Below are 14,051 nucleotides of genomic sequence, written 5' to 3' on the forward strand. Positions count from 1 at the left end.
AGTTCCAGGCCCATCATGAGTCCACGTTCTGGGAATGGACATAGACTGGACGGGATGTCCTGAGGCGAATAGCGGTTTGGGCAGTCCAATACGTGCACTTTTGCTCTGCCTCAGCCTTGAGGAACTCCCGTTGACCAAGGGGTCTGGGAGGGGCGAGGCTTCCGCCCCCAGCCCGGAACCTTTCTTCTCCACCCCGCGCAGGTTCCGGGAGCCGGCGCTCCGGAGGGCCGGAAGTGGAGGCGGTTGGTGGGGTTGGTGGGGTACAGGGACGCGGCGCGGGCGGCGGTTTGCTGGCTGCGGGTGGACCGAACCGAGTGACCGGTGTCCTGCTGTCTGGTCCCGGCAGGGCTGTGCGCGGCTGTACGGAGGCGCCCGCGGCTGGGCCCATGGCCTCCTCCTGCGCGAGCATCGACATCGAGGACGCCACGCAGCACCTGCGGGACATCCTCAAGCTGGACCGGCCCGCGGGGGGTGAGCCGGGACAGCGAGGGTGGGCCTTTCGCGAGCGGGCAGAAGGGCGGTGTGGGCCTGGGCCGCCCTCAGTGTCTGCAGGTCCCTCAGGACCCATACCGCATCTTCCTGGTTGGTGAGGGTTGGAGCAGTAAATTCCTGAGCGTGCCCCCCAAGGGTTCAGATCCCTTCTCATCCCGGGGCCGGGCCGTTCTGCCTCGTCCTTCAGCGTCTCTGGTGAAGGTGAGGTTCCTTCTCTGAGTCCGCAGGGGGCCCTTCGTGCCCTGGCCCCAAGGCCTGAAGTGTTCCTGGGACTAGCTCAGGTGCCCCATCCTTATGCCATATAGTTCAGAGGCCTGGTCTGTATGGGCTCTGTATGCCGAGTTCTGGGTCTTGACCTAAGCACTGTCCTGAAGAGCCACTGGTCACCCTCTGCAATTTGCCCTTCACTCTGGAATACAGACTCCAGGCCTGCTGTTCTAAAACTGGTTTTCAGGAGGCAGGTGACCAGCCCCAGTTCTGTGTCCTTTCTGGGATTAAAGCAAATCACAGACTGCACGGCCCTGATTGGATTAGGCTACAAACATCTGCAATCCTTAGTTTATTTCCATTCATTTAAACTTTACTTGGGCTTGCAGTGATACCTCAGAGCTGCTCCTGCCTCAAAGAGCCCCCAGGACACAGAGAACTAATGAGGTTATAATATAATGTTGTTGTCATTGAATAAAAGGAGTATTTTGGTACTGTGATGGAGACAGGGTACCTGAGGTCGGGGCTGGAGAGTGCCTGAGAACAGATCTGAGAGAGAAGACAACATTTAGGCTAGGTGTTAATAATATGAACAGGTGATTCGGTGTCAGGAATGGCATTCTGCAAAGAAGAAATAGCATGTGTGAAGGCATCAAAGTTTCCTGACAGGTTTAGGAACCTGTGAAAAGTTGTAGTTGTTGAAAGACTGGCTGGTGATGGTGGTGTGCGGTATGCAGTGGCCACAGCTGAGAATTGGTGTTTCTTCAAACCCTGTTCTGAAACTTGCTGGGAGGCCCAAACTAGCTGCATTTCGAAGCAGGCACTGGTGCCCACACTGGGTAGGTTTTACTATCACTTGCCACCTGAGGAAAATCCATCTGCTCCTTTAAACCACTGAGCACTTTGCCCCAGACCTGGAGTCTGTGCTCCCTTTACTTGGGAGTTCAGCTTGCATCCTCTCATGCTCATCAGTTCTGTGCAGGCTAGACTGCCCAAACGTTTGATAGAGTCTGGCATGGCCAATATTTTGTAGGTTGTTTGTCTGTCCTTATGGTAGCCTGAGCAGCTAACGTGGCTCTGATCCAGATGAAGTGGCCTGGAGGCTTTCCACTTAACTCCTTATATATTGATTGGTACTTAATTGCCCCATTTGCCAAATAGCTCTTGCTTGTCTCCTCTGGAGGCACTGGAGGACCATGTCAGATGCCAGACTGTTTTGTGACTAGAAACTTGCCATGTTTTTCCAAGTGGAGCCCTAGTCTCCTTGTCATCTGGGAGTTTTAGGGTGGTGTCTGAGCCTATGAGGGTGCTTGAAATAGCCAATGGCAAACAACTGAAATGCATCCTTTCCTGACTACACACACGCTATCCTAGACTTTCTCTCCACTTTGTCCAACTCCGTCATTTCCATTCCTTTTGAGATTACCTGCCCAAGGTGGCTTCTTTTGAGCCATTTCTTTGAGGGGCAGGTTTCTTTCTTTCTTACTCCCACGTCTTTTTTTTTTCTTTTTTAAGATTTTATTTATTTATTTGAGAGAGAGAGACAGCCAGCGAGAGAGAGAACACAAGCAGGGGGAGTGGGAGAGGAAGAAGCAGGCTCTTAGTGGAGGAGCCTGATGTGGGGCTCGAACCCAGAACGCTGGGATCACGCCCTGAGCTGAAGGCAGATGCTTAACCACTGCGCTACCCAGGTGCCCCTCTTACTCCCACATCTTATCAGTGTCCTTTCATGCCTTAGGAGCCCATCTTCCCTTCTGTACCATCTGCCACTATCTATCTTGGTCTAAGACCTGGTATCTCTTACCTGGATTCTTAACTATCCTACATGCTGCCTTAGAGCAGTCATTCTTCTGGCCATAGCAGACTATGTCACCTTCCTGTTTAAAACTCTGTGTGGCTCTCAATGCCACAGGGAGAATTTAAGCACCCAGACTTCATGTCTGAGACCTCTGTGGCTTGTCTTTCCTTCATCTTTCCTGTATTTGTGTGTTCCAGCCACACTGGTTCTGATGGACCTCCTTTATGAAGTCTGTCCTGACCCTTCCCATGCCTTCCCTCAAGTACAGAGTTTCTCTGTGCTAACCGGGGCCTAAATATTAATTGGCTTCACAGGGTTCTTGATGGCTTTACTCCTCCCTCAGGTAGAGGAGCCACATGCAAGTCTTTGGTCCTGGAGGACATTGTGTTAACCATCAGTGTTTATGGAACAAAAGATGAACCAAGGGTCCTCCTCCCCACCGACATGGCTCCCTCAGTGAATGTTCCCAGGGCACCTCATGGTTCTTTTTTTTTTTAAAGATTTTATTTATTTATGTGACAGAGAGACAGCCAGCGAGAGAGGGAACACAGGAGGGGAGTGGGAGAGGAAGAAGCAGGCTCCCAGCAGAGGAGCCCGATGTGGGACTCAATCCCGGAACGCCGGATCACGCCCTGAGCCGAAGGCAGACGCTTAATCACTGCGCTACCCAGGCGCCCCACCTCATGGTTCTTAAATGAAGTTCCGCAGGAGGAGAGGCCAGGTGGAACAACCTCATCAGAGTGGAACTTTCTGTCCCCAGGTCCCAGTGGAGAGAGCCAGCGGCCATCTAATGCCTACAATGGGGATCTCAACGGGCTTCTTGTCCCAGACCCCCTCTGCTCAGGTGATGGTACTTCAACAAACAAGCCTGGTCTCCGGGCCATGCCACCTATTAACCTTCAGGAAAAGCAGGTCATGTGAGTCTATGGGAAATGGCAATGGTGGTGTTGGGGCCTTTGGGGTGGTGCACTTAACTACATAATATTTGTACTAGGATGAGGGGCAAGGACAAGCTCAAGAGCTTGGGCTGAATCTGAAGTTTGGGCTTCCATTTTAGCATGGAAATAGACCCATTACTAAGGAGGGAGGTGAGCAAAGGGAGCTGTGGGTTTGGGGACCAGTGAACCAGACAGAGTTGAGCATCTGGGATTTGACACCTTCTCCGGAGTGGTTGTATTCTCTCCCCCTCCCAACTCTACCCATTGAGACTTTGCTGGAACAGGAGTCAAGCTTGTGCACCCCTCCCCCTAGCTGTCTCACAGGAGATGACAGCTCTACGTGCATTGGGATTTTGGCCAAGGAGGTGGAGATTGTGGCCAGCAGTGACTCTAGCATCTCAAGCAAAGCCCGGGGCAGCAACAAGGTGGGCACCACAACGTTGTGGCATGTATGGTGGATGCGGGCACATTCAGCCTCTCCCTCCCCTTTCCCATGCTGCCAGTTACTGTGAGGATCACCTTGACAGGTAGTGTGCCTCAGTCTCAGGAAGCCAAAGTTAGCTGCCAAATCTCTGTGGGAATCTGGCCCCAAGAGTTGTGAATAGGTGGCTGGGCTCACACATGTGGCCTCTCCTATCCCCAGGGATGCTGGGGAGCAACTGGGCCCTGGCAAATCTACCCTAGCCCTCAGCCTCTACGATCTTCTTCACCCTTTGTTCTCAGGTGAAGATCCAGCCTGTGGCCAAGTATGACTGGGAACAGAAATACTACTATGGCAACCTGATTGCTGTGTCCAACTCCTTCTTGGCCTATGCCATTCGGGGTGAGTAGGGGCAGGAGAGAGGAGGGAGGTGTTCTGCTAGAAGCCCCAGAGATGCAGATCCAGTGTCAGGCCACTCAGCCCACTCAACCATTAGGGTACAATAGAAGGCTTGTCTGTACTGCCCCCACCTCTGACAGGCCTTGAGGAGCCGAGGGGGAAAACTGGGCTTGAGACTGGTAGTGGCAATGAGGCAGGCAAGGGCAGGGCTTCTCTGCTGCTGCCTGGGCCTGGATACTTCCTCAGGGCCTACCGCTCTTCTCATTTCAGCTGCCAACAATGGCTCGGCGATGGTACGGGTGATCAGTGTCAGCACTTCAGAGCGGACCCTGCTGAAGGGCTTCACAGGCAGTGTGGCTGATCTGGCCTTTGCACACCTCAATTCCTCACAGCTGGCCTGCCTGGATGAGGCAGGCAACCTGTTTGTGTGGCGCTTGGCACTGGTTAATGGCAAAATTCAGTATCCTTTCCCTGGGGTGGGATGGGAGACTGAAGAAAGGTGGGTGGGGCAGGGGCTGCCAGACAAACCTCATCATCCACCTGTTTAGCCCTTAACACCGTGCTCAGAGAAGAGATCTTGGTCCACATCCAGCAGCCAGAGGGCACACCACTGAACCACTTCCGCAGGATCATCTGGTGCCCCTTCATCCCGGAGGAGAGTGAGGACTGCTGTGAGGAGGGCAGCCCCACGGTGGCTCTGTTGCATGAGGACCGGGTGAGGGAACCAGGCATGGGAGGAGAGAAGGGGTCAGAGCAGCCATGGTGTGGGCAGGGGCTGAACACTCACCTTGTACCCTCCAGGCTGAGGTGTGGGATCTGGACATGCTCCGCTCCAACCACAGCACCTGGCCTGTGCGTGTCAGCCAAATCAAGCAAGGCTTCATCGTCGTAAAAGGCCACAGCACTGTAAGCCTGCAACTGATTGCCTCCCTGCCCTCCTTCCTTTGCTTATGCCCCTCATCTCTTCCCCAAACCCATAGCTGCACAGGCAGCTTTACTGGCACTCTGCCCATGGGAACTCTGAACACAAAGGGACCCTTACCTATAGAGTGCACACCTAACCTGCTGCGCCCTGGGGGTCTGGTCTTGTGTACAGCCCCCATTTAGTGAGGCTTTCGTACAGATGTACACATCCTCCGTGGGGCAGCTCAGCTCGCTACCATCCTCACCTGAGAAGGGCTTGCTCCCACCACTAGTCAGGTGGCAAAGCAAGGCTGTTTGGGTTCTTCCCAGTGCCTGAGTGAAGGGGCCCTCTCACCTGATGGGACTGTCCTGGCTACTGCAAGCCATGATGGCTTTGTCAAGTTCTGGCAGATCTACATTGAGGGGCAGGACGAGCCAAGGTAAGGCAGGGCCTGAGGAACCAAGAACCGCCCCCCAAGGGTGAGGACAAGATCATTCACTCGGGTCCCTCATCTGCCTTCTTGCAGGTGTCTGCATGAATGGAAGCCTCATGATGGGCGGTCCCTTTCCTGCCTCCTGTTCTGTGACAACCACAAGAAACAGGACCCTGAGTGAGTGAGTGGGCAGGCAGGCGGGTGGTGGGCTGGACCTTGGTTCTCCGGTAGGGGGGCCCAGCCCACTATTGGATGCCTTGCTGCTTTGCAGAGTCCCTTTCTGGAGGTTCCTTATCACTGGTGCTGACCAGAATCGGGAGCTAAAGATGTGGTGCACAGTGTCCTGGACCTGCCTGCAGACCATTCGGTAAGCAGAGGCTGGGCAGGGGCAGCAGAGTAACAGATGTGGGTTCTTTCCACTCTCTGTCTCATTAATCCTGCCTTCCCCCCCCCCCCACAGCTTCTCCCCAGATATCTTCAGCTCAGTGAGTGTGCCCCCCAGCCTCAAGGTTTGTCTGGACCTCTCAGCAGAATACCTTATTCTCAGCGATGTGCAACGGAAGGTAGGCTGTAGTGGGGCACCCTGGGCAGAGCTGGTATTGTCAGGGAAGCAGGGGTGTTGGGCACATCCCCAGCACTCGCAGCCTCTGAGCCAGGTGTGAGTGCATCGTGTGTGCAGGTCCTCTACGTGATGGAGCTGCTGCAGAACCAGGAGGAGGGCCGTGCCTGCTTCAGCTCCATCTCGGAGTTCCTGCTCACCCATCCTGTGCTGAGCTTCGGGATCCAGGTTGTGAGTCGCTGCCGACTGCGGCACACTGAGGTGCTGCCTGCCGAGGAGGAGAATGACAGCCTAGGGGCTGGTGAGCTGCTCAGGGTCGGGGAACATGTGTGTCTGTAGGGAAGTGCGGAGGCACAGAGGGCCAGGGCTGAGTGGCCCTCACTGTCTCTGTAGATGGGACCCATGGAGCTGGTGCCATGGAGTCTGCAGCTGGGGTGCTCATCAAACTCTTCTGTGTGCATACTAAGTGAGTATGTTGGGGAGTCTGACCTGTGCCCTCTCTGTGCCGCCCACCCACCCTACTGATGCTGGCCTCTTTGAGCTCTCTCCTATTCTCACCCTTCTCTGCCTATAGGGCATTGCAGGACGTGCAGATCCGTTTCCAGCCGCAGCTGAACCCTGATGTGGTGGCCCCGCTCCCCACCCACACTACCCACGAGGACTTCAGTGAGTGAGGTGTAAGAGGGAGGCAGGTGAGACTGACCAGAGTCTGAGATCTGACTCAAGTGTCAGCTTTCCCCATAGCATTTGGAGAGACTCGGCCTGAACTGGGCTCTGAGGGCCTGGGGTCATCTACCCAAGGCTCCCAGCCTGACCCCCGACGCATAGTGGAGCTGCCTGCACCCGCTGACTTCCTCAGTCTGAGCAATGAGACCAAGCCCAAGCTCATGACCCCTGACGCCTTCATGACACCTAGCACCTCCCTGCAGCAGGTGTGCTGGGGGCAGGGTGTGGGGCTACGGGCAGGGGGCCCCAGGAATGCCCCACCTGCAGGCCACAACCTTGATCTCCTGCATCTCTGCAGATTGCTGCGTCCCCCAGCAGCAGCAGCAGCTCCAGCTCCAGCTCCAGCTCCTCATCTCTCACAGCTGTGTCTGCTATGAGCAGTACCTCAGCCGTGGACCCCTCCTTGCCCAGGTGAAGCGAGGATTGGAGTTGGGGGATTGTAGGGGCTGGTGCCAGGTGATGCCAAGCTCTGGCTGCTACACCTCAGCCTTCCTGCCCTCAGGCCACCTGAGGAGCTGACCTTGAGCCCCAAGCTGCAGCTGGATGGCAGTCTGACAATGAGCAGCAGTAGCAGCCTGCAAGCAAGCCCACGCAGCCTCTTGCCCAGTCTGCTCCCAGGTCCAGCTGACAAACTGACTCCCAAAGCACCTGGGCAGGTATGTGTGTGGGTGTGTATGAAGTGCAAGGTGGCAGGTATGTGGTAGTGGGAAGCTTGGTGGCAGTTTTCTCCCACAGCACCTGAGGTCTTTCCCTGAGGTCATCCCAGCCTCCCCTGTTCTCTGGAGGGCAGCTTCTCAGCCTGTATCCATCCCCACGTCCTCTCCTCCTGGGCTGTGGAATTTTTGACCTACATCCCCCTTCACTGTCCCATCGCTACAGCCATCAGGCCTCATCTCTTGTGCTCCCCCTTCCTCACGTCCCACCACCTAAGTCCCATCTTTGTTCCACCTCAGGTGCCTACTGCTGCCTCTGCGCTGTCACTGGAGCTGCAGGAAGTGGAGCCCCTGGGGCTACCCCAGGCTTCTCCTAGCCGCACCCGCTCCCCTGATGTTATCTCCTCAGCTTCCACTGCCCTGTCCCAGGACATCCCTGAGATCGCATCTGAGGCCCTGTCCCGTGGTTTTGTCTCCTCTGCTCCTGAGGGTCTTGAGCCAGACAGTATGGCCTCGGCTGCCTCAGCACTACACCTGCTGTCCCCACGGCCCCGGCCAGGGCCCGAGCTTGGCTCCCAGCTTGGCCTGGATGGAGGCCCTGGGGATGGGGATCGGCATAGTACCCCTTCCCTTTTGGAGGCAGCACTGACCCAGGAGGCCACAGCCCCTGACAGTCAGGTCTGGCCCACGGCACCAGACATTACTCGTGAGACCTGCAGCAGCCTGGCAGAGAGGTGAGGAACCTGGGAGGGGAACATGGGCCGGTGGGAGGGGTCTCAGATAGAGTCATCTGCTGTTGAATTGGCCTGTTCCTTCAGTCCCAGGAATGGCCTCCAGGAGAAGCACAAGAGCCTGGCCTTCCACCGACCACCTTATCACCTGCTGCAGCAACACGACAGCCAGGACGCCAGTGCTGAGCAAAGGTAGGTGCCACCCTACACTTCCTCTCATGAGGGAGGGCCAGCAAGTGGGTTGGTGCTTATTTTTCTCCCTCCCCTTCCTACAGTGACCATGATGATGAGGTGGCTAGCCTTGCCTCTGCTGCAGGAGGCTTTGGCACCAAAGTTCCGACTCCACGGCTACCAGCCAAGGACTGGAAGACCAAGAGTTCTCCTCGAGCCTCACCCAAGCTTAAGAGAAAGGGCAAGAAAGATGACGGGTAGGGGGTGGTAGGGTCCTATGGCCAGGGAGAGGGGGTGGTCCTCTGGCTTCCCTGCCTGACGTGGCCTGAGCTGCTTCTTGTCCATGGCAGGGATTCGGCTGTGGGGTCCCGGCTCATGGAGCACCAGGTGAGTGTCGTAACAACCTTTCTATTTCTGGGACTCCTCCCTGCGAGGATGGGGAAGAGCTCTGGGCCGGTTCCTGGTCTGGTGTGTGGGAATGTATGTGGCAGGCATCACCTGACTGTCAGTGCTCTTGGCAGGTGGCAGAACCTCCTGAGGACTGGCCAGCACTAATTTGGCAACAGCAGAGAGAGCTGGCAGAGCTGCGGCACAGCCAGGAAGAATTGCTGCAGCGTCTTTGCACCCAACTTGAAGGCCTGCAAAGCACTGTCACGGGCCACGTAGAACGCGCCCTGGAGTCACGGCATGAGCAGGAGCGTATCCTTATGGGTCATGGTGCAACATGGCATAGGGGTAGGGACAGCAGCAGCGTTCTTGGCCCAGGAAGGGATGTGGGACCTGCCCCAGGCCTATTCCTTAGCTCCAGTGCAGAGCGGCGGCTGGAGCGGGCACTGGCTGAGGGGCAGCAGCGGGGTGGGCAGCTGCAAGAGCAGCTGACACAGCAGCTGTCCCAGGCACTGTCTTCGGCTGTAGCGGGGCGGCTGGAGCGCAGCATACGGGATGAGATCAAGAAGACGGTGCCTCCATGTGAGTTTGGCATGGAGACTTCTGGGTGGGCCAGGTGGGAGTGAGGCTCCCTGTCTGTCAGGCTGCTTTTTGTGGCCCCACCTGTTCCTCGTCATTGTGCCCCAGGTGTCTCTAGGAGTCTGGAGCCAGTGGCAGGCCAGCTGAGCAACTCAGTGGCCACCAAGCTCACAGCCGTGGAGGGTAGCATGAAAGAGAATATCTCCAAGCTGCTAAAGTCCAAGGTGCTGTAGGACCCGAGATGAGGGAGGTTGGTGGTTGGTGGGCCTGGTCATGCCAAGTCGGGCTTAGCCTTCCAACTCAGCCCTCCCTCTACTTCCAGAACTTGACAGATGCCATTGCCCGAGCAGCTGCAGACACATTACAGGGGCCAATGCAGGCTGCCTACCGTGAAGCCTTCCAGAGTGTGGTGCTGCCGGCCTTTGAGAAGAGCTGCCAGGCCATGTTCCAGCAGATCAATGAGAGCTTCCGACTGGGCACCCAAGAATGTGGGTGGGGTCCTATGCCTCTAGGTGGGAGGAGCTGTCCCCCTCTCCCCTCTCAGCCCTCTCATGGCCCCTGTGGTCACCCCTCAGACTTGCAGCAGCTGGAGAGCCACATGAAGAGCAGGAAGGCACGTGAACAGGAGGCACGGGAGCCTGTGTTGGCCCAGCTGCGGGGCCTGGTCAGCACACTGCAGGGTGCCACTGAGCAGATGGCGGCCACCGTGTCCAGCAGCGTTCGGGCTGAGGTGCAGCACCAGCTGCACGTGGCTGTGGGCAGGTGTGTGGGCAGGATTTGGGCAAGGTGCTGGGTTTGGAAAGCACCAGACCAGACTTCCTGTCTACCTCATCTCCCTCACTTCCCTTTGCAGCCTGCAGGAGTCCATTTTAGCACAGGTACAGCGCATCGTTAAGGGTGAGGTGAGTGTAGCACTCAAGGAGCAACAGGCCGCCGTCACGTCTAGCATCATGCAGGCCATGCGTTCAGCTGCTGGCACACCTGTCCCCGCTGCCCACCTCGACTGCCAGGCCCAGCAAGCCCATATCCTGCAGCTGCTGCAGCAGGGCCACCTCAATCAGGCCTTCCAGCAGGTATGCCAGGCAGTAGGTCCAGGTGAGGGTCAGGTGTCTCCTGACAGGGCCCACACACCATGCTCTACCTTCCAGGCTTGGGGTGGTCTGGCCCTAGTGCACTGTTCTTGGTTCTCTTTGGCTTCAGGCCATTTCCCCTGCTTTCCCCTCTGCCCAGACCCTTTCTTTCTACCTCCGCCTACCTTGCTTCATGACCACCCTTTTTAGGAAACCTTTCCTGATCCCCCAGAGTAACAACACAGCTCTCTATTACTGTCTCTAGGCCCCTGAGCATCCCCCCTCTGGAGCTCAGTGCCCTCTTCTGATCATCCTCACCCGAGCCACACAGCCAGACCAGCAGGTTCTCCATTCTGACCTTAGCTATAATCACCATTCTCTCCCTAGGCTCTGACAGCTGCTGACCTGAACCTGGTGCTGTATGTGTGTGAAACTGTGGACCCAGGGCAGGTTTTTGGGCAGCCACCCTGCCCACTCTCCCAGCCTGTGCTCCTTTCCCTCATCCAGCAGCTGGCCTCTGACCTTGGTACTCGAACTGACCTCAAGCTCAGGTGAGTGGACTCGGGGATCAGGAGACAGGCTGGGGTGAAGGTGGAGGAGTAGACCAAGCAGAGACTCCTGCCTGATTCTGCTTCCTAATTTTCTCCACCAAACCCCTCTGTCCCCACCCATCTCCAGTTTTGAGGCCCCCCTTTGTCAGCAGTCCCTCTGGGCCTCAGTGCCACTAGGGGGCACTCCCATCTGCTGGAGCCCACCTGCATCCTGTGCCTTTCTTCCACCACAGCTACCTGGAAGAGGCTGTGATGCACCTGGACCACAGTGACCCCATCACTCGGGACCACATGGGCTCCGTCATGGCCCAGGTGCGCCAGAAGCTCTTCCAGTTCCTGCAGGCTGAGCCACACAACTCACTTGGCAAAGTGGCCCGGCGTCTCAGCCTCATGCTGCATGGCCTTGTAACCCCTAGCCTCCCTTAGCTAAGCCTGCCTTGCCCTGGGGTGGGGAGGCACGGAAGGCCAGCAAACAGGCCTAGGCCAAAGCAGGGTCATGTCTACTCTTTTACCTGCTCAAGCTCCCATCTCAGGGGTGTTTGAGGGGAGAGCACTGGCTGTGGTCTACAGGTTGTGGTAGCCAGCAGGTTTAGGCTGGGCCCAGGGTGGGTATTGTGCCTTCTTGGGTTCTGCCATGCCTGGAGCATGACCCCTGAGATCGTGACACCACTTGAGTTGAATTTTCCATGTTCCTTTTTACCTCCGATTTGGATCTTTTTGTTTTTGAAAAATATTGAGAAATTCAATTAAATGCTTTTGGAATAAAATGGAGTATGTGTGTGCTTTTGGTGTACTTTGTTAAGGGCTTCTGTTCTCTCTCCCTTCTCTCTTCCCTGTGTGGAATTCTGTCTAGGCAGACCCAGGTGCCTGGACACCCACCCTCATCTGCACAGCTGCCTTCCTAGATCCCCTTTCCATCTCTGAGACAGGGGCCCTGGGGTCAGCTCTGCAATTGCCTGTGTCCCCAGCTCTTCCCTCGGGGGTTCCTCCCCTCCTTCGCCGCTCTGGGTACTGGGGCGGGGCCGCCAACTGGCTTTGGGCCCCGCCTCCGGCTCCCATCCAATCACAATCCCTTCTTTCGGGGGCTGGGCCGAAGGGCTGCGCTTGCAAGCTGCTTCCAAGCTGCTAGCTCCAGCACTAGGCTCCCAGCCGGGGAGGATGCGGGGATGATGCACAGCTACTGCTCCTGTCACCACCGCCAGCGACTACCCCGACTTTCCGGGGTGCTGGGACTGTTGCTGCTGTTGCTACCACTCGGTGAGTGCGGGAGTTCTGGACTGGGCTTAGTGGCTGGGCGGCACGCCCTCTCCCCAGTCTAGGTATAGGGTGTGTGGGAGCTGAGACCCATCCTTCCTCAGCCCTGGGAACCAGGCTGGAGAGGAGGTGCGAGGGCTTCAGGGAGAGGATAATACATGTCGGTGGCTTCAGGATGCAAAATGGGTGTGAACTGACAGCAAGTCATGGGGAAAGGACCCCAAAATTCTACATTGCCCATTCTGGTAAAGAGAGACCGAGGCTCTCGTGGGACCCCTAAACCAATTGTGGGACCCCTGAGGCGCTCTCTTAGTGTCTGATCTGGATCCTGACCCTGCCTATCCTGCTCTACCTGGCTGAGAACACCTGTTTTTTTGGAGCTGGGGTGGGATGGCCAAGTGAAGCTTGTCCAACCTGCAGGACAGTTAAGGGAGCCTGTAGCCATGGACCCTGCCCCTCTTCAATGTGTCCTGACTCCTTCACTGGGACCATCCTCACCTGACCTGTGACCCTAGAATCTCAGAGGAAGAGCCAACCCCTTGGGACAAGACACCTTCTTCCCCCCTCTCCACATATCCTGTCTGGGTTGTGCCTAGAGGGGACCCAATGCAGGTGGATCCCCAGATGTGCCCGCTGGTTCCCTTGGGTGCCTCTGTTTCACGCTGAGTCACATCCCTTGAGCACACCCAGGTAAACAAGCCCCTGGGGGCTTGGTGGTAAAGGGGGGAGGGGCGGCTCGTCCTATCAACCACTCTCCACCCCCACCCCTAGTCCTTGTCTCTCCCCTGGCAGCAGCTGCAACGGGCCCAGGGGGCTGTGACACCATATACCAGGGCTTCGCTGAGTGTCTCATCCGCTTGGGGGACAGCATGGGCCTTGGAAGCGAGCTGGAGACTGTCTGTAGGTAAGAGCAGGTGTGAAGACAGCCGCCTAACTGCGGGACCCCCACACCACCCTAAGGCCTGAACCTTTTCCTTCCCATTACAGAAGGCTCTTTGCCCCACCGAATTACCCTAACTCCAAGCCTTTAACAGGGCTTGGAATGACTTCCACGTCTGTGCCTCCCGAGTCCTGTTGCGCTGCCCGGAGGAGGCTGCCACTGTGTGGGAGTCACTACAGCAAGAAGCTCGCCGGGCCCCGCACCCAGATAACTTGCATGCTCTGTGCAGAACCCCTGTGCGTATTAAGGAGCATGGCACAGGCCCTGAGACCAACCAGGAGACGCTGCAGGCAAGAGCATCTGCACCCACCCCAGCCCCGATGCCCTCACTGCTGGCGGCTGCACTGGCGCTCACCTGCCTCCTGGGGCCTCTGGCCTAGCCAGTCTGGTGGAGTTGCAGCACCCCTGCCTCCTACCCTGCTCTGGCAGCTGCTGTGGGGTTTGCCGAGTGCCCTTGGCTTTCATTAAAGGTACTTATATTTGTACTAAGCTCCTTCCTTTCTGCTGGCCATAGCCAGCCCCACTTGGTTGGGGCAGAGCCTCCAGAAGCTGATCCCCAGGGGTGGATGGGCGGGGCCCATGGCCGCCACAGGGGACTCAATCTTTCTACTTACAGACACTCATTTCCCAGGGCTGGCTATGCAGAGTTTTCCATTGTGTGCAGGTTCCAGGAGCTATGGTGGTGACCCGAAATCTTCCAGAATGCACAGCCTTCCTCTGTTCTCCTGGGCTGGCATTTCTACCCCTTCCTTCCCCCCGCCCCCCATTCTGGCCTCTATGGGCATGTGAGGGGCTGAAGTGTACCACCCCGCCCTAACCCCCCTCGAGCCAGTTCACC

General features: G+C 57.0%; 2 protein-coding genes across 3 annotated transcripts; both read left to right on the forward strand.

Moving 5' to 3' along the window:
- The first annotated feature begins 355 nt into the window (after positions 1–355).
- EDC4 (enhancer of mRNA decapping 4) lies at positions 356–11,790 on the forward strand. Of its 2 annotated transcripts, none has more exons than XM_008702442.2 (29): positions 356–471; positions 3,258–3,414; positions 3,749–3,860; positions 4,159–4,258; positions 4,526–4,715; positions 4,823–4,970; positions 5,057–5,161; positions 5,489–5,598; positions 5,686–5,769; positions 5,864–5,959; positions 6,053–6,155; positions 6,272–6,452; positions 6,545–6,617; positions 6,726–6,817; positions 6,884–7,083; positions 7,176–7,288; positions 7,380–7,533; positions 7,831–8,264; positions 8,349–8,453; positions 8,537–8,689; positions 8,783–8,819; positions 8,954–9,131; positions 9,246–9,401; positions 9,507–9,622; positions 9,721–9,886; positions 9,974–10,160; positions 10,252–10,471; positions 10,856–11,019; positions 11,253–11,790. In XM_008702442.2, exons 1-29 carry the CDS (start codon positions 387–389, stop codon positions 11,443–11,445), a joined length of 4,212 nt encoding a protein of 1,403 aa, XP_008700664.1. In that variant the 5' UTR covers positions 356–386; the 3' UTR covers positions 11,446–11,790. The 2 variants fall into 2 exon arrangements, with proteins under 2 accessions (XP_008700664.1, XP_008700665.1); XM_008702443.2 differs by having other exon boundaries at positions 372–471; positions 6,896–7,083.
- Positions 11,791–12,185: 395 nt separating this feature from the next.
- NRN1L (neuritin 1 like) lies at positions 12,186–13,593 on the forward strand. The gene is made up of 3 exons (XM_008702548.1): positions 12,186–12,276; positions 12,964–13,177; positions 13,308–13,593. Exons 1-3 carry the CDS (start codon positions 12,186–12,188, stop codon positions 13,591–13,593), a joined length of 591 nt encoding a protein of 196 aa, XP_008700770.1.
- The last annotated feature ends 458 nt before the right edge of the window (positions 13,594–14,051 follow it).

This window comes from Ursus maritimus, unplaced genomic scaffold (genome assembly GCF_017311325.1).
Source record: "Ursus maritimus isolate PB19 unplaced genomic scaffold, ASM1731132v1 scaffold_19, whole genome shotgun sequence".
NCBI lineage: Eukaryota > Metazoa > Chordata > Mammalia > Carnivora > Ursidae > Ursus > Ursus maritimus.

Bases quoted from the DNA above. Each gene is read 5' to 3' on its own strand.
- EDC4 (XM_008702442.2), top strand. From the start codon at position 387: ATGGCCTCCTCCTGCGCGAGCATCGACATCGAGGACGCCACGCAGCAC. The intron at 3,861-4,158 runs GTGGGCACCACA...CTTTGTTCTCAG, and splicing joins AAGCCCGGGGCAGCAACAAG to GTGAAGATCCAGCCTGTGGC. The intron at 11,020-11,252 runs GTGAGTGGACTC...CTTCCACCACAG, and splicing joins CGAACTGACCTCAAGCTCAG to CTACCTGGAAGAGGCTGTGA.
- NRN1L (XM_008702548.1), top strand. From the start codon at position 12,186: ATGATGCACAGCTACTGCTCCTGTCACCACCGCCAGCGACTACCCCGA. The intron at 12,277-12,963 runs GTGAGTGCGGGA...GAGCACACCCAG, and splicing joins GCTGCTGTTGCTACCACTCG to GTAAACAAGCCCCTGGGGGC. The intron at 13,178-13,307 runs GTAAGAGCAGGT...AGCCTTTAACAG, and splicing joins GAGCTGGAGACTGTCTGTAG to GGCTTGGAATGACTTCCACG.